Genomic DNA, 25,049 nt, shown 5'->3' on the forward strand with positions numbered 1-25,049 from the left:
AACTGTATCAATATTTTTCTCTCTATTACTCTGAAACCAAATGTGATCTTCAGAGGTTCATAACGTGTTTACTAATATGCCCACACTTTAAAATGATTCTTTCATTAAACAATCTAATGTACTTAAATATTGCCCTGGTTTGCTCTTAGCTTTCATTAAGCAGTTGAGAATCAATTTTAAATGACTAGAGCATACTTTGGTATAAAACAGATACATTTTAAACATGGTGTAATATTATATATGATCAACATGTAAGAGGTATCATCTGACTTCAATTAAAACCAAGAAAGAAAAAGCAAACAGATGAAAAAACATTACTGGTGAGGAAATCCTAATAGAAATGGGGATTTTGATTGTGAAATCTGCCAGTCTCAGACCTGTACAAATGCAGTCATTGTTGCCAGGTTTGATTAATGACAGTTGTCCAATCGTGTGCTGACAGTCCCTACCATAAAGGTACCTTTTTTTTTCTGATATGAAACACTGCTGAAAAATGCAACCCAATCAGATTTGGCCCCCGGACAACATGTGCTATCATCACTGTACCGTGAATTGAGATTGATTGGTAACCAGCTGTGACAAAGTAGGAAAAGAAGCCCTGGTTTTGTGTTGTTTTTTTCCAAAGAAAAAAAAAAGGAAAAGAAAACTGAATTGTGTCAAAACCATTACCATCTGTTCAGCTAAATAATAAACAAAACAAACTAAATTTATTTTAATACTTAAAACAACAGTTTGTATGCAAGGTTCTGTTTGTGTGTGATCTTATAGTTGATGAATAATCTTAAAAGTCTTTCAAAAAAGAATATAGTATTCATTTTTTAAAAAGCAGAGGACGATATTCTAAAATCACTTCCAAATTTAAATGAAAGAATCATTTTAAAATGTATTCCCCCTAAAGAAAATTTTCTCTCTCGGGAATGTTTCCTATAAATCTAAATTCATTTTGAAAATATCAAACACAGATTTTGAAAAATGGTACAATTTTATAACATAACCACATTACATACATTTCCCATACTTTGCAATCCCCAGTGCACATTAAGCTTCTAGGTAGGAACTTATTATTTCCTGGCTTTTGTGAATATAATTCAGATAATTTAGGGACCTCCGTCTCCAAGCCTTCCACAATGGGGGTTTAGAATTTGGGAGGAGAAAAGAATACAAGAAAATACACTATAATTTCTATTACAAAGTGGATTTTTACCATGTTCTGTTCAAATCTGTGTATCTCATTGCCTTGTTTGGATTATGTGAGGGCTCTACACTCATAAAACTTCCTGAATGGCCATTCTCATCTCAAAAGTACCTTTGTTTTTGGTGTAAGGAAATTTATTCTCTCAACATTTTTAGTTTTTGAAATGACCTACTACTTCTTGCTATAAGATGTCTGGCTCCAATTCTAGAACAAGTGTTTTGACTTAGCATTTAAAATGTTATTACGTATCTGCTTTATTAATCATTAAGTCGGCTGATTGTAAAAACTATAAATGGAACCAGGAAACATTTAATGTCTGTGCAAGTAAATGTGTCTTTCCTTTTAGGGAGACTTGAAAAGTTTGTTTTCAGTTTTCCAAAGACTTGCTTTGCACTCAATTCAAATAGCTGAAGATCACCTTACACCTTTTAGATTCTTTCAGAAAATAAACGTCTGCAATATTGGGCATTCTATAGTTCCATAATTCAATGAAAATTTAACTATGGAGCTTTTATATGAAAATGTCACAAAGTCTATTGCCCTGCTTTCAACAGAAGGCCTTTTAGAATAAATCTCTTGTTACTCTTATGAAATCTTTTGTTGGTAATTAAAGACACACTCTTCAACTAATCGATACCACTGTATGGATTACAGTGGAAATGGAGATACAGCCATTTAGAACTCAGTAATGATATTTTTCAATTGGTGAAAAAAGTGCATTTTAACAACTCACAACTTTGGATCAAGGCACTCTTTAATAAAACATAAACTTTCTTGGAGAAACTTAAATATTTTGCTTCTTTCATTCTTGATATTGAAAAGAGTTGCTTAATTTTCCTAAAAAAAATTTCTGTGACAGTTTGTCAAACAAAACCCTTCCACAGACAACAGTTGAAACTTATTAAAATTCACATAAGTTCTTCTTGGCAACCTAAATCCCAGATGATATTTTCTTAATATTTAATACATAAGGTATATCCTAAAGTTAAGCTCTTAAATCACAGTTGAGGTCTGGGACCTGAAAATGAGCACAGCAGGCCATTATTTCGCAGGCAAAAGGATACTGAGTCAAGTTTACTATATACTATAGCTTTCTTTTTATCTACAATTAGGGTGCCAGCTAATATCTATAGTTTTGGTAAAAGAGTCGTTACCTATACTTTCAGTGTTCAGTTCACAAGCATTTCTGGACAGGGCACCTAACAGCAGTATAAAGGACAGATATTCTTTTAAAAGTGAAAATTAATGTAACATTCATTGGAAAAGGAAAGGAAACAGAAATCTTGGGAGATTAGACTTGTAGGGAAATAGTAAGAGGTAAGGTGGTCTCTGCAGATAACTCACTGTTCTGTTCTGGAAGCCTGTACTGGAAGCCAAAATTAAACTTGAAATATGGTGGCATTCTGACTCTGTCTTAAATAACTAAATACTATTTTAGACGCTCCTGGCTTTCCCTAAATGCTATCTTTGTTACCTCCATCTCAGTCATAGACGGCTCCCTCCTTGTCAGCCTGACCCACTGAAGGAAAGCCCCTCTACTAAGCATGTCTTGAGCACAGCTCAGAGAGCAGGGCATTTTCTAACTAAAAACTTACGAGAAAACAAACAAGAAAAAAAGATGTTTAAAAATATCCACAATAGGAAAATGACAGTTGACTTAACAAAGTGCAGTTTTCAGATCATAGGATAATTAAGCCTAAAAGACCACCGCCAGGGATCCCAACAGCAACCACCTTACAACCAGAGCCTCTCTCTGGAGTTTGGGCAATTAAACCAAACTGCAGCTGAGCCCTTGCAGAAAGGCCAGTGTCCTGCTTGCAGCAAACTCAAAGTGCCTGCAAGTTTTAATCACTGCAGGCTGTGGCTGCCTTTTGAGTGCCCCTCCTCTCCTGTCTTCCACACACTTATGACAGACAATCGACATGCCAGGTCCAGGGATTACTTCTTCTGCCAAATTTGTGGACAACTGTGAAATTCACAGCCTGTTGTCCTTAGTCACCCCCCCCCCACCCCACCTTGCCTTCCATCTCTTCTATCTTATCTCATTTTTCACCTTCTCTAAGCTTTGTCTCCTCTGTTACAATCTCTCACAAAATTTTTGTAGCCACCTCCACAAAACTTTTCACTCTGCCTGCTGAGCTACTTGCTCATTGATTTGTAAAAATTCCTTCTCCTCTGTCTTTCTCAGATTTTCGCCCTCACCTCCGTGCCATAATGAAAAGCTGGCTGTTTCCTGAGGGTTGGTGAAAGGGTGGAAGGAGAAGGGAAGTAGGAAAAATCTTCCCTGCCATTTCACACAGTTACTCAGTGTCTGACACAGAGTTGTTACTCAATAAACATTTTTAAGATGAGTTACACATCCTCTTTCATGAAAATAAACAAAGTAAAACAAAACAGACTCCTGTTCCATTAAACAGGAATCCTGCCATACAGTTTTCAAGTGGAAACTTTAAAAGTTCTTCCTCTCTAGAAAGTACAATTAATAGGACCTATTCCATAGAGCTTTTATAAGGATTAAATGAGTTAATACATTTAGAATGCCGAGACCTAAAATTGACATATAGTAAATACCCAATAAATGTCACCTCAAATTTTCCATAACTGTCCCTCATTTCACTCGTATTTCCTCCAGTGATACTGTCTCCATCTCCCTTTTTACAGTGTCTCACAGCAGGACCCTGGACCTCAACTGGAATGGCTCCACCTTTGCAATCTGAATTTCAAATACCATGACCTCTGATGTTTCCTATTGTCTTACAAACCGAACCTCTCCCTCCATTTCTCACTATGCATTTCACCCTTTGCATCATCACTTTTTTCTCTCTATCCTATTTAGCTTCTACAGTCTATAAGTGGCTTGCCAATACCCTCACTTTTCTGTTGCATTTGCCTGGAAAAACCCTAAGTATTTATATAATATTTTACCATCTTCTTTACACATCAAGAGCAGACTAATACCTGTTCAATTTACCCTTCAGTGGCTCTCTAGAGAGAAGTCCAATCTCTCAACCTGGCTCACATGTTCCTTCCTGTACTGGTCTCTGCTCACCTGTCTGGTCCTATCTTGCCCCATTTTCTACCTTACATTCAAGCCTTCAACTATACTCCAGAGATCTCTGGCTGTCTCCTACCTCTGCATCTCTGCATTTGTTGTGTCCTCACATCTGGAACTTTCTCTGTATCTCCCAACTTTCTCTCCCTTTAGCTTAACTACTTCTGCTCATCCTGAAACAAGATGAATTTGTTTAATATCTGTCCACACCTCTAGCTTTGAAGCTCCGTAATGGCATGGCTTTGTCACTTTTTTTCACAGTTGTATTCTTAGAACTCAGTACAGTGAATTGAACCTAGGAGGCAGTCAAGGTCAATTTTTTCATGAAGGAATAAAGGAAGGCTACATATACACAGGAAGAGGAAGACTGTATTCTTTTACCAGTACCAAACATTGCTGACGACAAAGCGCCAAGTCTGCACAATGGAGAGGCTGTTAATAACACGGCATATTTTGAGCATTAAGGATAACTTTACTTTCAGTTCCCTGAACTTTGGCTCAAGTTTGTTTAAAATATACCTTCTACTCATCATTTTTCCATTTCAAAGCATTTTCTCTGTGTTCAATTTCTTCCAATCATTGACTATTACCACAATTAACACCACATTGCACAAAGCCCCAGAGCAATTTATGGTTCAAAGGGGATAATACCAACGAGAATAACTTTGCTCACAGCTGTCCTTGTCCTATGGTTTAACCTGAAAACCACATGTATGCTTGTTGCCCAGATAAAGAAATTCAAGTTTGACCTACAGCAGTAATAAAAAAGTGAGGTTCAAAAAGTTTAAGACTAAAATTAATTTTAAGATAAAACGTATATGATAAAAATTATGTATATATTTCATCACTGCTAATCTTTCACTTATTAAACATTAACATCAAAGGTCTTAACACGACAGTTTTATAGTTAGAATTATATCTTTTTAATCATTGACATGATATTTGTTATTTGCCTGGCAAAGAGTATTTCTTTTCTTTTCTTTTTTTTAACATTAGACTGTATTTTTTTTTTTTTTAAATATTATCTGCAGATAGGGCAAAGACCCATCATTGAAATTTGCATGGTTGCTTTCAAAACAGTAGAGAAGTTTTAATATCCACACATAGTTTTTCTGATTTTCACTAAATTCAAATCTCTTAAAAGTTTAGAGATTAAATAAGAGTGTGTATATGTGTAGTGTGCAGTACTTCTCCCTTCCACACTCATATAAGATCAAATTCAAACCATTCTAAAGGTATTAGGATTTTTCCTTTGATTCATAATATCAGAAAGGAATATTTAATTATTTTCATTGCTCTCTTTAATATGCAACCATCCTTGTAATATTTTTCCACTAATATTATTAGATTACTCAAACAAAATAATATCTGCAACCAGTTAGATGTATTATTATAAATACTTTTAGAATATTGCAGGTATTATTTCCAGTAAGTTTTTAAACTAATGAGAATGTAAAAATTTATGGGAAAAAATGCAATTATATCACAATTAAAGAGAGCATGTTGGAACAAATAAAGTGGCGAAGACAGGTAAATTATCCTTTAATTTTAAAATAATTATTTTATTGGCTGAAATTGGTTTAATACAATTTGGTTTTACAACAGGACTAGGAATTGCAACATCAGATTTGGAAAAGTGAATATATCTCACAGTTGCGTGTTTGGTTAGAAATTAACCTTAATTTTAACTTCTTTTAGAAAAGGACTTCAGGGATTAAATCCACCGAACTCACAGCTCAGACCAGACTTTTGACAGGCAGCACCGATTCTTCTCGCACTCTTTTGAGTCCGGAATGAACTCTGTGCAATAAAATAAGGGACTGTAAGTTCAGGGTAAAATGTATTTTGAATGTGCCATCTACTCAGCGGACTTGTGGTCTTTGCTGGACAAACTTCAAGTTTCCTTCAATGGTGTTCAAAGAGAGCACACTCTGGTTACTGCGGTGGGGCAGGGATGCTGCGTTTTCAGAGGGAGGTTCCGTCTGGGCTGTGCTATGGAAGATTCAAAAAGCTCTCTCTTTTTACCCTTCTGCCCACAAAAACCTCCTAGTGAAATGTGCTTATGGAATAATTTTGAAATTCAACACAGCTACGGAGGAGCACTTGTCATCATTACATGTGCCACATACCTTGTGGGTTGGTAGGTCTATTTGAAAATGAACGTTCAGACACTTCTCTAATTTAGCTACTCTTAACTAGTTTTATCAATTTGGCAACTATTTCATGAGCAAGGAATATAAAGAAAATCCTTAGCCTCATAGATTCCAGAAAATGTGCAAAAATATACATTCATCTCTAGTCATTAGTGAAACAAAGGGCCTTTTTCTTGTGTACAATGATGTCATAATTATGTCAACTCCAATCATGGTATTATTTGTCCATCTCACTGGTATACCCTCATAGCTAAGGCAAAATGACAAGATTATTATCTTTGAAATCTGTTTCTTTCAACTATATTTTGTTATTTTTGCCCTAACATTAAACACAAAAATAAAAATTAGATGAAATAGCATTTCAGTAAGTGCTCTTTTCCACTAAATCAGGATTTCTCGACCTGAGCACTGTTGACATTTGGGGACAGATAATTCTTTGCTGTGGGAGTTGTCCTGTGCATAGTAGGATGTTTAGCAGCATTCTTAGCCTCTTTGCACTAGATGACAGTAGCATCTAATCCCCAAATGTGGCAATCAAAAATATCTCTAGACTTTGCCAAATTCCCTCTGGGAATGGGAGAAGCAAAATTAGCCCCAGATGAGAATCACAGCCCTAAATATATGTCTGGTGCGCAACTCATGTCAGATATAGGGCTTGATATGGAAGATAAATTCGGCAAAGGTAGCTGAGGAGATAGAGAAATAAATCATTACAATAATAATGTGATCAGCACTATTTTCTCTTAGTTACGTGGAAATAAAAAAAAAAAAAAAGCAAAGAAATTAGCCAGAGGAAGTCCAAGATGGCAGTATAGGTAAATACTGTGTTTGCCACCTCCTATGAACACATTGGATTTACAACTAAATTATAGAATGATCACCCTTGGGAATCATCTGAAGACTAGCCAAAGAGAACACCTATAACTAAGGATATAAAGAAGAGGCCACATCAAGACTAGTAGGAGGGACGGAGATGGAAAATGGGCTGACCCCAAATCCACTGGTAGTGGTTGAGTACTGGGAGGGACACTTTGGAAGGGGAGGTCCCCCTTGAAGAATGAGAGTTCCCAGCCCCACACTGGGCTCCCCAAACCAGGAATCCTGTGCCAGGAAAAGGAGTCCCAACGACATCTGGCAATAAAAATCAGTGAGGATTCCATCTGACTATCTCAGTGGGACAGAGGGCAGCTAGAGACCCAGAAGTCCTCCTAAAGGGCCCATGCACAGACTCACTCTCTTGCAAGCACTCATCCTGGGCTCCAAGCTGGAGTGAAAACAAGAGGTACTAGAACAGGGGTGTCCAAACTTTTTTCAACATTTTTCACCAAGGGCCATGTTCGGTAAAATGCACAAACAGCTGGGCCACTCACTCGAGGTGAAGTACATATTGTCTCACCTGGTTTAAAACGAAATATATTTTTGGAATTTGCTGCTGGCCAATAAAAAATGGATCGCGGGCCGCTGTTGGCCCGTGGGCCACAGTTTGGACACCCCTGTACTAGACACACCCAGGGAAAGACTGAGTTGTGTGGCCTCAGGATGAGAGCTAGAGTGATAGCTGCCATTATCTCTGTGTGGGTCCAGTCTCATGTGTAGCCTACAGGGGGCGCCATCTCTCCTGTGCTGACCTGTTCCCCTCAGCAGAGCCTAATCTGAGACCACATTGGTCTGGTAAAAATCTGCACACACACACAACCTTGGCGACTTCCTGGGATCTCATCTTGCTCAGCTGGTGTGGCATTTCCCAGGACACTCTTAGCTCCTGGGTGGTCAGCACTGCCCCACAGGCTGTGGGTGGGTGGGCGGGTGGATGTGGAGGGGTTAACAGCAGCGAGCAGTTTGTAGCAGGCTGGAAAACTTTCGACCATGGGAGTGGGCCTGAGTTCTCACTATAGACTTCTTTGGCAGCTCTCAGGGTTTTCCAGGCCCAAGGCAGGTGATCGCTGGCTACAAGAACTGAATCTGGAGCAAGAACTGAAACTGGTGCAAGAACTGAATCTGCACTAACTTTGCAAACACCACAGGCCACACCCCATGACTCCCTAGGACCCTGCCCTGCCCAGCTAGATCTGCATCGCAGGGGACACTGTCAACACCAGGTCAACCAGCCTGGCCTGCACACCTAAGGAGGCACTTTCAGTGGCTGAGACTCACGAGCAACCTGTGGGTACCATCAGGCCTAAGGGGGCCCTGGGCCTTTTGCTAAGCTGTTCCAAGCCCGTTAGTAGTGGCAGCCAGCCTCAGTTCACAGCAAGGCCACCTGAATACAACCTGAGGGCAGCATAGGCAGCAACCAACAGCACATAGCTTTGTAGCTCCTACCAGGTAGCCCCAAGCCGGTCACAGCCAAGGCTGAAATTGGCCTGGATGAGAGCCACTCTAAAGAGGCACCAGAAAAAATACACCCAGAGGCCAGCCTCAGACCACACCAAAGCACTACCTGGTTAGCCCCACAAGTGGGAGGTCTCAAAAGGCAAAAGAGCCTGCTTGGGTGACTCCACCTCTGAGGTGTCAGCCCCCACACAACAGCTCATACACTGTGGACATAGCCAATCCTCACAACCAGTCACCCCGAGAGTCAATCTCACCCACTGATGTGCCAAAAGCAATCAAGGCTCAACAACAACAGAAGAATATACACATCACACACAAGGGGAACTCCTGGAACACACACACAGATAATCAGGGAGACTGTGCCACTGGACCACACAGGACACCTATTACAGCAAAGACTGAAAGACACAGCAAATCTACCTAATGCATAAAAGCAAATACAGACAGGTAACCAGAATGAGGAAACAAAGAAATATGTCCCAAATAAAATAACAGGAGGAAACAAAATAAAAAGAACTAAACAAAAGGGAGGCAACCAACCTACCAGAGACACAGTTTAAAACACTGGCTATAAGAATGCTTAAGGAACTTAAGCCCAGGAAGAACAGAGAGCCCCAAATAAGATGAACCCTAACAGGCCCACACCAAGGCCCATTATAATTAGAATGGGAAAGTTTAAAAGCAAGAGAGAATCCTAAAAGCAGCAACAGAAAGACAGCTAGTTATTTATAAGGGAGCCCCCATAAGACTGTCAGCAGATTTTTCAACAGAAACTTTGCAGGACAGAAAGGAGTGGCAGGAAAAATTCAAAGTGAGGAAAAGCAATGACATACAACTAAGATTACTCTAACCAGAAAGGCTATCATTTAAAATGGAAGGAGAGATAAAGAGCTTCCCAGACGAGAAAAAGCTAAAGGAATTTATTACTGCCAAGCCAGTATTACAGGAAATGCTAAAGGGACTTCTCTAAGAAAAAGTAGGGTAGAATCAAACAAAAGAAGGTTAAAAACATGAATAATAAAATGGCAATAGCTATGTATCTATCAGTAATCACTTCAAATGGATTAAATGCTCCAATCAAAAGACATTGGGTACCTGAATGTATAAGCAAACAAGACCCATATATGTGCTATCTACAAGAGACCCACCTCAGATCAAAAGACACACATAAACTGAAAGTAAAGGATGGGGAAAAAAAGCATGCATATGGAAATGAAAATGAAAAAAAAAAACTGGGGTAGCAATACATATGTCAGATAAAATAGACTTTAAAACGAAGACTGTAACAAGAGACAAAGAAAGACAGTACATAATAATAAAGGGAATCAATCCAACAAGAGGACATAATCCTAGTAACCATCTCTGCACCCAGCATAGGAGCACCTAAATATATAAAACAAATATTGATGAACATAAAGGCAGACTTCAACACTCCATGAAAACCAACAGACGGATCTTCCAGACAGAAAATCAACAAGGAAACAGTGGCCTTAAATGACAAACTAGACCAGATGGATTTAAATGGTATTTTTAGAGCATTAAGCTCCAAAGCAGGAAAATATACATTCTTTTCAATACACATGGAACATTTTCCAAGACAGACCACATGTTAGGCCACAAAACAAGTTTCAATAAATTTAGGAAGATTTTAATCATTCAAACATCTTCTGTGACCACAATGGCCCAGAAATAAATCCCTGCCCATGTGGTCACATAATCTGTGACAAAGGAAGAAGGAATATACATTGGGGTAAAGACAATCTATTCAATAAATTGTGCTGAGAAAACTGGACAGATACATGCAAACAAATGAGACTGGACCACCAATTTATTCCATATACAAGAATAAACTCAAAATGGATTAAAGACTTAAATGTAAGACCAAAAACCATGAAAATCCTAGTAGAAAATATAGGCAGTAAACTGGCAGACATTACTCTTAGTAATATTTTTACTGGTATACCTCCTTGGACAAGGGAAACAAAAGGAAAAAATAAACAAATGGGACAACATCAAACTAAAGTTTGATGTTTTTGCACAGCAAAGGAAACCATCAACAAAACAAAAGGACATACTACTGAATGGGAGAAGATATTTGCCAATGCTACATCTGATAAGGGATTAATATCCAAAATTATAAAGATCATAAAATTCAACACCAAAAAAACAAACAATCTAATTTTAAAAATGGGCAGAGGACCTGAATAGGCATTGCTCTAAAGAGAACATACAGATGGCCGATAGACATATGAAAATATGCTCAATGTCACTAATCATCTGAGAAATGCAAATAAAAAGCACAATGAGATATCTCCTCATACATGTCAGAATAGCCATCATCAATAAATCAACAAACAACAAGTCCTGGCGAGGATGTGGAGAAAAGGGAACACTTGTGCATTGTTGATGGGATTGCAAATTGGTGCAGTCACTATGGAGGTTCCTCAAAAAACTAAAAATAGAACTACCTTATGACCCAACAATTCCACTTCTGGATATTTATACAAAGAAACCCAAAACACTAATTTAAAAAGATATATGCATTCCTATGTTCACTGCAGTGCAATTTACAACAGCCAAGATATGGAAACAACCGAGAAGATTGGATAAAACAGATGTGGTACGTATACAGAGGGTGCCAAAAAATATATACACATTTTTTAAAAAGAAAAAACTGTATTAAAATTGTAATAATATACCAAGGGTGCCAAAAAAAGTGGACACTTTGATCAACATTGCTCAAGCAATAGTTTACCGTAATCAGAAGTGTCTGGACACAGATGGTAACCACTTAGAGCACCTCTTGGAATTGCAGAAGTCAAACATGACTTATATTAATCCTTTTTTATCGATATATACTGTGTTTTCCCGAAAATAAGACCTAGCTGGACAATCAGCTCTAATGCATCTTTTAAAGCAAAAGTTAATATAAGACCCGGTCTTATTTTACTATAATATAAGGCTGGGCTTTATAATATAATATAATATAATATAATAAATATAATATCTGGTCTTATATTAATTTTTCCTCCAAAAAACACATTAGAGCTGATTGTCCAACTAGGTCTTATTTTCGAGGAAACAGGGTATTGAATATCACAATTTTAATACAGTTTTTTCCTTTCTTAAAATGTGTACACATTTTTTTGACATTCTCTGTATACCAGTAATAAAAGATGAACACAAGTCATGTGCAAATATTTTTTGGCACTCCTCGTATACAATGGTATGTTACTCTGCCATAAAAAGGAATGAAATCTTGCCATTTGTGACAACATGAATGGACCTAAAGGATATTATAAGTGAAATAAGTCAAACTGAAAAAGACAAATACCATATGATCTCACATGTGAAATCTAAAGAACAAAATAAATAAACAAAACAGAAACAGACTCATAGATACAGAGCAAAACTGATGGTTACTAGACGGGAGGGGGGTTACGGGGCTGAGTAAGAATGGTGAAGGGATGTAGATATATAAAGTCATAGTTACAAAATAGTCAAAGGGATGTAAAGTACAGTATGGGGAATATACCCAATAATATTGTAAAAACTATGTATAGGGGCCGGCCTGGTGACTCAGGCGGTTGGAGCTCCATGCTCCTAACTCCGAAGGCTGCCAGTTCGATTCCCACATGGGCCAGTGGGCTCTCAACCACAAGGTTGCCAGTTCAACAACTCGAGTCCTGTGAGGGATGGTGGGCTCTGCCCCCTACGATTGAGCACGGCACCTTGAGCTGAGCTGCCTCTGAGTTCCCCGATGGCTCAGTTCGTTGGAGTGTGTCCTCTCAACCACAAGGTTGCCGGTTCGACTCCCACAAGGGATGGTGGGCTATGCCGCCTGCCACTGGCAGCGGCGACTGGACCTGGAGCTGAGCTGCACCCTCCACAACTAAGACTGAAAGGACAACAACTTGAAGTTGAACGGCACCCTCCACAACTAAGACTGAACGGACAACAGCTTGACTTGGAATAAAAAGAAATCTTGGAAGTACACAGTGTTCCCCAATAAAGTTCTGTTCCCATTCCCCAATAAAATCTTTAAAAACAAACAAACAAACAAACAAACAAACAAAAAACAACCTATGTATAGTGTCAGATGGGTACTAGACCTATCAGGGGATCACTTCATAAATTATATAAATGTCTAACCACTACACTGTACACTTGAAACTAATATAAAATTATATTGAATGTCAACCATAATTTAAAAAAAAATAGTCATTTAAGTGGCAAAGGTAATAAATTATTATGCATGTTTGTATGTTCACAGGAAATATTCAAATGTAACTCCCTTAAATAACTTTTAAACAACGTTCTATTACATGTACCTACCTCCAAACTTTTCTATGCCAAGCTCCCCTATACAAATATGACAATCAGTTTTCTAAACGTAGAGACAAAGATGTAGTTCTACTCAATGCATCTCAGTGAATCCTCATCTCATAGTGCGCTCAGTGTAAACACTTTACTTGGAATTAGAGGCTTTCATAATAAAGCCTTAACGAACCTTGTCCCCTTCAGGTGACACTCCATTACACCCCAGGCAAACTGAACCACTATTGGCCTACCGTTACCACCACCAAAGATTTCATATGGTTCCATCTCTTGGAATAGTCTTCTTTGCAGCTCCACTTATGGGGGTTCTATTTTCCCTTTCAAACCCAAACCTAGGGTCATATGGGACTAAAGTAGCTTTTGTTTTCTAAAACCCTAAAAAGTCTTGTATATCGTAGTTTTAATATAGTTTGCCTTATTTAATAATTAATGGTATATATACCTCATACCCTCTACGAAAATACTTGAGAACAAAGTCATCTTTTTAAAAATTTGTTGCAATGTCAACACATAGATATTTTCAGTAAATATGTATAATTATTTTTGAAGTAATTCTTGAAATACAGCATTTCATTATTCTACTTTGGAGATTTTTATTATTCATTTGAGAGAATTGGCATCTTACTACAAATTATGTTCAGAGTGAGGATAGAATGTTTTCATTCTCTCTAGACATAAAATCTCTCAAATAAAGGTAAAAGTCCTGATTGACTTCTTTGTTTCTGCTACTTGTGGTATGATGGGATGATTATAATTTTCATCAAACTTTTTACAACAAATGCCATTTGTTGTAGGAATTGAAATGCCATAGAACACTCAATCAGGTATTCTTTATAAAGGTGCCAAATGCCTATCCATTTGATGAAACTAGCTGAAAGCTATAACAGTAACTTTCACAATAGCCTTGCTTATAAGAATGATTAGCAAAATTTCTACACTGAGATCTTGTCACAGGTCTATCTCATAGGTCTACATAATGAACCACCTTCTTAGAGGGACTTCTAGTACTCTAATTCTTGGCAAATCTTCGCTGTGCCCCAATGATAATCCCCCACTTCTAAATATGTCCCGTTAGAATGATGATCCAATGAGTTAATACTATGTAACAGCTAAAGTAGATTTCACCAATAATTGATTCTACTGTGTGGAGTGGGGTATATTCTTACAATGCTTTGAAAGTATTTGTTCTCTTGTCTCTTATCTTTGAGAGTTGTATCTCTTTCACATAATAACAAAGATAATAACCCTCATTCATCATGTCATTGTAATATTGGGTATTGGGTATTTCAATTCATTTTCATTTCTCTTTCAGTTCATACCTGTTGACTTGAACAGCTGGGTTGAACACCAACTTTTCCAGAGAAACCATTATAAGAAAAATGAAAATAATAATATTAATAATAATAATAATACCACCACATTGGTGGAAAATATAAAGCCTGGAACTCAGTCCTGCCTGCAAATTCTTAACTGTCCATAGAATTGTTGATAATCAAATATTATCAAGAAAATATAAAATAGCACTGAGTAAATTCTACTTTCCCTGAGTACTGTTAGGCAATGAAGATAAAAAATAAATTATCATGCCCTGAAAGAGTTCATAATTCTAGATTTATACACTCATGCTATTTAATTCTCTTAGCAAGCATTTCTTTAGCTTCTGATGTGTTTCTAGTGACTTTATTTTTATTTCAGATACAGTGTTAAGAAGAACACCTGACTACATTAAATTAAAATATCCTGTAAGAATAAAGGTAGAACTGTTTTAAACTTTGTTTAAATGGGCAGTAAAAAATAATGCCAATTTTTTAAAAGGATGAAATCTTTTTTTTTATGAAATCTTATTTATTTGATATAATAAATTTATGTATTACTGAAAGTGTCATTATGATAAAGATTATAAAATCTTTAATATGTACTTTATTACACAGATGTATTTTGTGACTATGTGATAGAAGAAGTAACACTTCTGGGCAAGCATTACTAAGCTGTCTTTTTCTAATCTTCAATCCCAAATGAAGAATGGAACAAACTGTCCGTACCCAGTACTGTTCAGTAATGGTTAAGCGTGTGGACTTTCGAATGAGACATCCTAGGTCCCTTAGTAGGAGACTAACTTTGCCATGCTTACCCTCTTTGTGTCTTACTTTTCTGATTTGCAATATGGGAATAATAATAGTATTTACATCATAGGGTTGTCCTAAGGATAAATGTATTAATGTTAAATGCCTAGAGTATATCTGGTGTAGAGTAAGCACTAAAGTATAATTTATTAATATTGTATTTATAGGAAAGGAAAATGCAATAAAAACAACTCTTTTGAATCAGTACTAGACTTTTCAAAAACGCCTAAAAAAGCATTCAATATTATATTAATAAAATATTAAAAAATAATTTTGAATTAAAATTTTTTCTACTTCTATAAAAAAGTATTATCATAATTTTTAAATTGTTTTGAGTTATAGCCATTCACAGACTCATACCATTTCATAATTTAAAGGCACCATAAAAGCTATCCAATTCAACTTATACATTTTGCAGATGTGGACTCTGATACTCAGACATGTAAATTGTTTTACATAACACAATGAATTTTTACAGAGCTGGGATAAGAACGTTGATCTCCCATATTCTAGTTTACTTTGCAGCCTCACATTACAATGCAACAATAAGAATAACAACACCAACGACAAAAATCAACCAGAAATATATCTTAAGAAAAACCCCTAGGGTGATTAAAAATCATCTAAGTGATTCTAACCACAAATTGTCTTATGAAGGCAAGGATTTGTATTAATACAGTCAGTTATAACTTTTTCTTTTCTTACATTTTATTTATAGTCAAGGTAAAAACCTAGGTACAAGACAGAAAGTCTTCAATGGTAAATATTCAATACATCCACCTGTGGGATATGGTGTGACATGGTGACTGTCTCCTGGTAAGGCTATAGCTTGTCCTCCAATTTGAGCTAAGGTGAAATGTTACCCTAGTCCAACCTCAGCCTAGATGAATGCTCGAACATATCATGCTTTAAAGAAAGAAGCACACCTGCCGTGGCTCCTGTGTGGGACAATACCCACATGCCAATGACAGGTGGCACTCAGGCAGATCAGTTTGCTCTGCACGCAGGCGCCTGGTCTTGGCTCTGCCTACACACAACACAGGAGCTGCCAGTTCATGGACAGAAAAGCATCTTTGACTTCAAGGCATTTCCTATTCCAAGTGTGTCTCAGCTTGTTAGTTGACCACTGGCCAGAGCCCAAATTGGATGTAGTTCCTGCATTGTTCCTGAGCTGAGATTCTCAACAGATGGGCCAATGTAGTCCCAGAACAAAGCAACTTGCAATCCCCACCCTAGGTGGCAATTCGATTTGTGTTAACAGCAACTATTAGCACCTACTTGATGAAAACACAGAAAAATTGCCATGTTGGCATCCCTCTAAAAGTTGCTAATTAATCCTGTTTGTAAACAAAATCTATATCTTCAGCCTCCAAGTCAGTAACCTTGACCTGGTCCAAATTTAGATTTTCAAAACACAGAGACATCTTATACGTGGCTCATGAAATTGGTCTAAAAATTATTCTCAACAGCAATGCTATAACAGTATTCCTATAAAACTACCCATAATATAGTATTTATAACTGTTTATCTAAATTTTTATCTTAAATATAAAACGTGTAAGTGGCTCATATCCATACATAATTAATTACCACATAGTAATGAAGCCCATTAGTTTAAAATACAGGTTTCATGTTGGACAGATTCTAAATCAAGTCATGGACTTAAAACATATCACTGTATGATTTTGGAAACGTCTTTAAGATTCTGTTTCCACATCCCTCAAATGATCCCAATATTGTGTTGGAACACTATTCTTTAAAATAATGGAATTAACATATGAGAAAATCTTTTAGAAGAATGCCTAGCAAATAGTAGGTCCGCCCAAAACACTTGCTTTTTTCATTACATAATGTTCTTATAAAAATGGTGGTTTTCTTATTACCAGCAGAAAAACAATACAGTACAATGTGTGAAATTTGAAGGTCCCAACCCAGACTTCCTATAGCACGAAGGCTGGGATATAATATTTGGACCATGTACAATCTCCTAGAGGTAGAAAAATGGGTGGCAACTTTAAAGCTTGGCATACTGGCTGGTAAAACTTATAAATAAATCTATGTGATTTAAAAGCAAAAGTGGTATCTATTAAACCAATATTATATGTATTTAGAAGACAATTGGCCAAAAAAAAAAAAAAAAGTATCCCTAAAAAATATAAACTCTGTATTTTTCTGCCTTAACTATTTTATATAGATAACGGTAGTTATCTGTATAACTATTAAGTGCTACCACAGTCAGTTGAATTCAGAAAACTGGGACACCTGTTATGTGTATCCATTGTACAGTGTTTACAGTGCTGTGAATTAGCTATATGATTTTAGTAACCATCTGAGTTAGAAAGGATGGCATAATTATTCACCCTGTACAAATGAGTCAAAGCATAGGTTAATCATTAGTCCCATCGCATCACTGGTCCATATCTGGAGGATGTAAAACACCAGAGCTTAAATAGCTTCTTCAAAGTCACATTCCCAGTTAGTGGTAGAGAAATCTGTCAAACATCATTTCCAGGACATGGGGGTATAACTAAACGGATAAATGATCAAAAAAGGTTAAAACAAGCTAAAGTCTAACATCTCTGCCAGTGGCCTAAATATTCTTGATGCTATTGGTAAATTTATTTAAAAAAAATCCCACAGTATTGTCCATCCAATTCTAATTGTTTTGCAGGACAGAAATGGCTAAGACATCTGTACAGCTGAAAAATCACAGAATGTTCATTCATGCTTTTCTTTTTATTTCTGAATCTTAGGGACGGATCTACTTTTCAAGTGTCACATACAATGTTCTATATATATTGCTTTTCTTCTGCTCTCAGTTCTTTTCCTTCTTTTTCAAAAAACATTTTAATTGCCCAATCTTGACCAGCCAACCTAATTGGTGTGGTTATTTATCAGGAGCCCAAATTACCACATGCCCTTGAAGCACACGCTGTATGTGAAGAAGGCCGATGTCCTCAGCAGGTGGCTGAGCACCTGTTCAGCATCTCTGCATCCCAGAAGTACAGGCTCTAAACAATGGAGCTTCCAAACAATTAACACAAGAACATTTTCCAGGGCTAAGTGGAAAGAGCCACTTAGTGTAAAAATGCCCGGAAAAAGAGAATTCTAAGTGGTTCTATTCAGTTCCTTTGCTTAAGGAATCATGTATTTACGTGAATCTCACATTTCATAGAACTAAGAACTCTAAAAAGTCTCTTAAAATAGACTTGCACTTTAGAAAAAGGAATTTATTGGTGGCTTCAGGAAAATTGGTAGAATTCTGCACTATATATCATGAAACTCCTATTCTCTAATCCCTTCTCCATTTTTATGAAATATTCATGAATTACTTCCACTAGGTGCAAACCATCAACTGCACTCAGGATTTGCAGCATACATAACAATGTAAATGGCATATTTTATTTCCTTTTTTTTCTGACAAGCTATTATGAACATTCCTTTCTGCACTCTAGATTCCTATTAAGGAAGTTCATGTCACTTTAAAGATAGTTTAGAAAATAAAAATGAAATAAGAAACATCATGGAGCTAACTAATGGTGATATACTGAAAATTATATGATTGATGAAGTATGCTAAATCTTCTGTTTACAGTCTTTTAAAAGACTGCTAATGATTAACTGAAATACAAACTGTTCTGACAAGCCCAAATAAGAAATCGCAATTATATTAATCACACTATTTCTTACCTAAATTCTGAGAAGGGATATTTTTATTTCCTCCTTAATATTAGATTGAATAGAATATTGTAGTGTTGGTATATTTCATTTCTATTTATTTGGTTGTAAATTTATCATATTCTTTTTTTTATATTAATACATGCTATTTTTCATATAGTTTCAGTATATATATATATTTTTTTTCATGTAACAATAATATACAATATCCTGTTACGATGGAACATGGCATAAGATAGTACATCACACCACTTATTATGAATACTGCCAACTTCTATTACGTGAAACCCTTTGTGAAAAGATGTACTGAAGGCACTTGATCATCATCAGAGTATTAGCAAAAACTCTAAGTTTGCTTGAGAAATAAAGAGGTAGTACCCGAGGAAGAAACTAGGATTATTTCAGTTTCAACTTGCTTTAATGTATTCGTTATGTAAATATTTTCCTACATCACCCAATCTGGTTAACATAAAACAAAAAATAAAGAATTATTAACAATATATTTACTTTGCTTAAAGTGACTTTTTTTTTTACAGACTGGCAATGAGCATCACGAATGTAGTAGCCATGTAATGAACATAGGTAAATCCAAAAGTACATCTTCTATAATTTAAATTATGCTTTAAGGAAAAAAAAAACAAAAACAAAAAACACACAACATTATGCTTCTAAAAAACATAATCATTATGAACTACATTATGAACTATGAAATGTCATCCCCCTTATCCCCTCATTTTGTTCCCCCTGCCCACTGTATTTTCATATTGGTGAATACAATTCTTTTCACTAATAGATGAGTCTAAGTTGATTTATTTGAGTACATCTATCCTGAGACCCTCTGGAAAAAAGTTATTGATACTTGGCACAGTCTTTGAAAAAAAAAAAAAGGAACGACTTTTTTTATTTCCGCATTTTTAGTATTATCTTTGGAAGTTTCTGCAAGTAACTAATATTTTGACAGTAGTATGCATGAAATAAAGGCTGCTTCCTATTTTGTTCCTTTGTCATACGGAAAATGTCCACACAAATAATAAATTTTCCTGGTTGGGCATCAGTGTTATTGTTAGACTTGGGAACTGAAATTTTTCCCACCTCACCAAAACATTTACATAATTAAAAAATGTCTTTAATAAAGCTCACCGAAGGTATGTTGTAATTTCATTAAAAACAGTTACTTAGAAAGGTTAGAAGTTTAAAGTTAAATCAAAGAAAGAGGTACATGGGTGCTACTTAAAAAATATTTTCATGGCAAAGGAAAAAAAATACTCCCTTAATTTATCTCTGTTTACTGAAAGGTTGGCACAGATATTGCCTTCTGTGTTGAAGGTTTAAACAGTTATCACAGCATTTCATACATTTAAACTTGAATTGAAAAGCTTTTCTTGTCTCCAAAAGAAAAATAGTCACATATTACTTACATGCTAATTACAGGGTATGCAGCTGCCCTACAAAGATTTACTATACATGTGTTAAACATGAACCACTATACAAACCTTATTCAAATTGCATTAAGTGTTACGCCAAAGAAATGTCATCCTCCATATCACTCTACACAATTACTTACACAAGAACAACGGCCATCTCCCTAGTCTGAAACCTAAATAATGTAATAGAATCGATGTTGTTGATTTAGGCTATGGTTGGTTAAAAGTCAATACTGTTATTCTTCACCAAGTAGAGAGGTCTCTTTCCTCCTCATTACGCATAAGTGAAGCTTATGCTAATGAATCCAAATCTAAGAATGAATAAGCTTCTTTGAAATATCATTTCAAGATTGAGAATTGAAGAATAAATATATGCCGTCTATCATGATAAAAATACTGACCTCAATTTCTGTTTTTCACTAATCTTTGCTTTAAGCCTTTCTAACATACAATTTAAGCTTACACAGCATTTCCATTTGCTTAATACTTTAAAAATATTTAGCTGGTCACACAAAGCACTGTAATACTATCATATCAGTAACAGAAGACCCCAGAGGCTGAACCTATGAAAATGTTTTAAGGGAAGTTTTGTAGAGGTAGAATTTCTCAAACTTTCAACCTCATCTTTAGAGACCTATATATCACACATTCTAGACATGTAGTTTTTGCTGTTCAATTTGTATGTATTTAAACTTTGTAGCAAATGAACTTGGCAAGACTGGAGAATATTGTAGCAATTAAAGTTGTCAGGTTTATGACCTAGCACCTAGAGCAATCTGGGAACAAATCAAACAGGGCTTAAGTTTTAGTTTACCTTAACTCAAAGGCATAGACCCATTAAAATGCCATACACTCTCACAACTTTTTATTTTTGAAACTTGTCAACTGGATATTGTTTAATAATTACAAATGGCAGGATCACCAGGTATGTTGTGTCAGTGTCATATGAGCCCTGATATCATCATGTAATGAAAAGGGCATTCTCTGTGGCTTTGTACCTAATATCCCACAAATCCAGTCTAACTATGACAAAATGCTAGACAAATCCAATTTTGGGTGATATTCGTTAGGATACCTGGCTAGTACCCCTTAAGACCGACAAGATCATAAAAACAAGGAAAAGGCTGAGAAACTGTGATAGGCCAGAGGAGACTAGGAAAACAAAATAACTAAATGCAATAAATTTAACATCCAACAAAATAAATACCCTAGATTGGATCCTAGAACAGAAAGAAGACATTAATGGGAAAACTGGTGAAATAAAAATAATGTAAAAACTTTAATTATTATATATCAGTATTTGTTCATTAGGAGTTAAAAAAGGTTTATAGTAATGAAAAATGTTAACAATAGGGAAACTAGGTATAGAGTATATGGGAATTCATTATACTATCTTTGTAACTTTTCTACAAATTCAAAATTATTCCAAAGGGAAAGGTTGTTGTTGTTTTTTTCTTTTTCTTTTATTGTTCCCCCCCACCCCCCGGGGGGTGGGGGGGGTTGCAAGAATATTTACTTCCAGTAAATGAAAAGTAACTTGTGTCTATACTAGGATACATTTTATTATACAAGTAATCTCTTAATCCTAAATATTACATCAACATCTTAAAATTATACATGAATTGCTCTCAAATTAGAGGAAATGTATTGCTTATACATAGAGCATGCTTTTTAACTTGCTTCTTCACTGAGAAGGCTTGCTAAGGCTTCAAGCACTCACATTAGAAAGTTTAATATCATAGACCTAAGGATATATAAATTAAGATTTTGAAATGGATATATAAATTCAGGGACATATTGATAGCAGTGGCAGTGAAAGCACATAAATGGCAATTGACTTCAGTGAAAGAATGTTTAATTTCAGTCATTTGAATGAAAACAAGTTTCTTTTTTAGGAAATAATTAGAAAAAAGTAGGAAAGGAAATTTTATGATTGTAGTAGATGTGATGGCTGTAGTATCAGAAAGTAGGACTAGGAGGAAGACAAAACAAATATTTAAGCTAGACTTCTTTATTAAATGGAGAAAAAAAACACCTGAACAATTTATTTGATTGTAAAGTGCAAGGTTTTGGGAAAATTTAGACAACAAAAATTTGAATTTATTTTTATAAAAGATGACAAACATTTTTGGACTTACTCTAGATGTTTGAGAGATTCGGTTTGGGGGTTTGATGGTAAGAATGAGATAAAAGAGATGGAGGAAAAAGCCTCTATGAAGATATGGCAAGTGAGAAAGTGACAGAGAAGGTCCCTAAGTCAAAAATTCCTGATGCAGATAATGATGTCAACTACTTGCTGCCTTTTCAGCATTGTGTTGAAAAAGATCTCTCCTTAACTCAGGACCTTAAAGTCAGCTACATTCAGCAGCCTAGTTAGTGATGCCCTGGTCAGTAAAGGAAGGCAGACAGTATCTACTGTGCATTGCAGTGTCATGGCAACAGAGCAGTAGTGGAAGAAGGCAATTGGAATGGGTAGTCAAGAATTGAGCAGTGTTAGAATGGGAGACCTACAAGGGACCACGAAAAAGAAATCATCTCTAGAATCCTTGATATTTGGGGATAATAGACTGAGTGGAGGATCAGGCATTTACGGGTAAATTCAGTGAAAAAGGGACACCAAAAGCCTGCAGGACTTCAGTATATAAATCAACAGATGTGGCTTGCATATGTAAAAACGATATATGGAAAAATAATACACCAAGATATAAGTGTGTTTGGTGGTGCAACTCGGGATGTTTTCTTTTCTAATTATTCAATGGTTATGTAACAATTTTCCATTCATATGATGTTCTTACCTTCCTCTTGGCAAGTCTGCATCATCCTTTTTCCACCGCACAGTTGGTTGAGGATCTCCCTGGACCTGACAACGGAATTCTACAGCTTCTTCCTCCAGCACCACCTGGTTAATTGGCCTCCTGAGAAATGTGGGTCGTTCTTAGGGAAAAAAAAAAAAGAAATGAGTTAGTGCCTGTTTTACGTACATTATGGAAAAAGCATATAAAACATGTGTTTTATTTTTATTTTTGGTACATAGGTAATTAACCGTATGTCAACTATGTCTTGATAGAGCATTATAAAGCCAACATAATTGAATAAAATAAAATATTTTGGAATATAGAAATAGCTATGGTTTTTAAATACAACAATAGAACTGTTTGGGAAAAATATTAAATTGATTCTTCAGTGAATTACTGAGCTAAATCATATAGATCCTATCATAAATAAAATATGAACCTGAATTCCACAGAAATAATAAGGAAAGAAATAAACAGGTTTATTATAATGACTCAGAGTGGAAAAACTAAAAGTTGAAACTAATAGAAAATATAAAACAAGGAACAATTATTAATATTCCATCAAGAATGCTAGAGAACACAAACAAAAAATAATTGTTCTCTCACCTGTAAGTGTTATCTAAATTTCTCCACTTAAGCTATCATTTGACAAGGACCCAATACTTTCATGAATATTTTCACTTCATATGTGAAAAGCTATCTACCTGATTTTTGTTTTTCTTAATAAAAAAGTTGTCAATCTTATTTTTTCTTGAAACGCATTGTCATTATTAATTACTGCTAACTATTGTCATACATAATTTTCTAAGGCCACTTTCAATTATCTTCTCCTAAGCCTCCCAGATATTTGCCCATTGTTTTCTTTACTTAATTTTTACATTTATTTATTTATCTAACATTCTATTTTAACATTTCTGTCCTTTATCCCCTTGTTGTAAATCTGTAGTTAGCACTATTTATTTGCATTCTCACACTTCTCTCTCTAAAGCTAGAGAAAAATAATGACTGCCCATAGAATCTTACCATGTAAGAGAAATATACAACAAAAAGTAGTTGTACATATCCCTAAACACCTCAACTCCTTGTCTAGTTTCTTTCTTTTCTGATAACTGTCTGATACATAAATAATTACCATTTACATTTTTATTAGCATGTTTCCAAATCATAGGCAAGTCAAAAATATTGTTGCTTATTGAATGAGGAAGAGAAATCAGGGAAAAGAAAAATGAAATCCATAGGGAGTTGACACGATTTATCTGGCCATATGGCCATATTTAGGCATTTAGGACTTCAGTTTCAAACCCAATTTAAAAATGTGAATACAGTGGCACAAAAACTGAAATATATTTAGCAAGAAACCTTGAAAAAAAAAAATAAATCATTTCAAATAACATATGTCGAGTATAGAATGGAAGTGTATGATTTTATTGACTAAAGATCCATATTTATAAAACAAATGTGTAAGTTACCAGAGCTATATTTTATTGCAATAAAGTTAACCGTCATTGGTATTCAGAAGGAAGACAACTGCATCTCTCCATAGTGAAGTTAACAGAAGGCATTAAATTTTTTTTAAAAACACAGACCTACATATGTTCAAGTATTAAATTGATTCGTTGAGACCCCAAAATCCCAACCCATAAAAGGAGGCAAATAGGAAATTATCATGAAAAGGTGTGTTTTTTTTTAAATGCAGAATTTAGAAGCAATCCATAAAAACTTGGCAAACAAAGATTGCTTCTAAAGATATTAGGAAGTAGAATCAATTAGCAACTAAGTGTGCCCAGTTCACAACAGAACAAATCTGCATATTAGATGGAAGGAGTTAATGTTTTCCTTTTGAACTATGGATACTATTTGCTCCAAAACAACTATTTTCAAGCTGGCATAATTGATATTAAGCTATTGTTTCAGGCAGTAAATAGGCAATAGTATCCATATCTCCTTAAGAGTGCTTGG

At 35.6% G+C, this 25,049-nt stretch overlaps 1 protein-coding gene across 18 annotated transcripts in view; it reads right to left on the reverse strand.

Annotated features, from left to right (window-relative positions):
• ROBO2 (roundabout guidance receptor 2) overlaps positions 1 to 25,049 on the reverse strand; it is a 1,656,458-nt gene that overhangs the window by 134,773 nt on the left and 1,496,636 nt on the right. For all 18 annotated transcript variants that reach the window (XM_074333484.1, XM_074333465.1, XM_074333474.1 and 15 more), the window contains one exon: positions 23,091 to 23,229. In XM_074333484.1, the coding sequence (XP_074189585.1) occupies positions 23,091 to 23,229 (139 nt within the window). The remainder of the gene's footprint in view (positions 1 to 23,090; positions 23,230 to 25,049) is intronic.

Source organism: Rhinolophus sinicus, linkage group LG01 (genome assembly GCF_036562045.2).
Source record: "Rhinolophus sinicus isolate RSC01 linkage group LG01, ASM3656204v1, whole genome shotgun sequence".
Taxonomy (NCBI): Eukaryota; Metazoa; Chordata; class Mammalia; order Chiroptera; family Rhinolophidae; genus Rhinolophus; species Rhinolophus sinicus.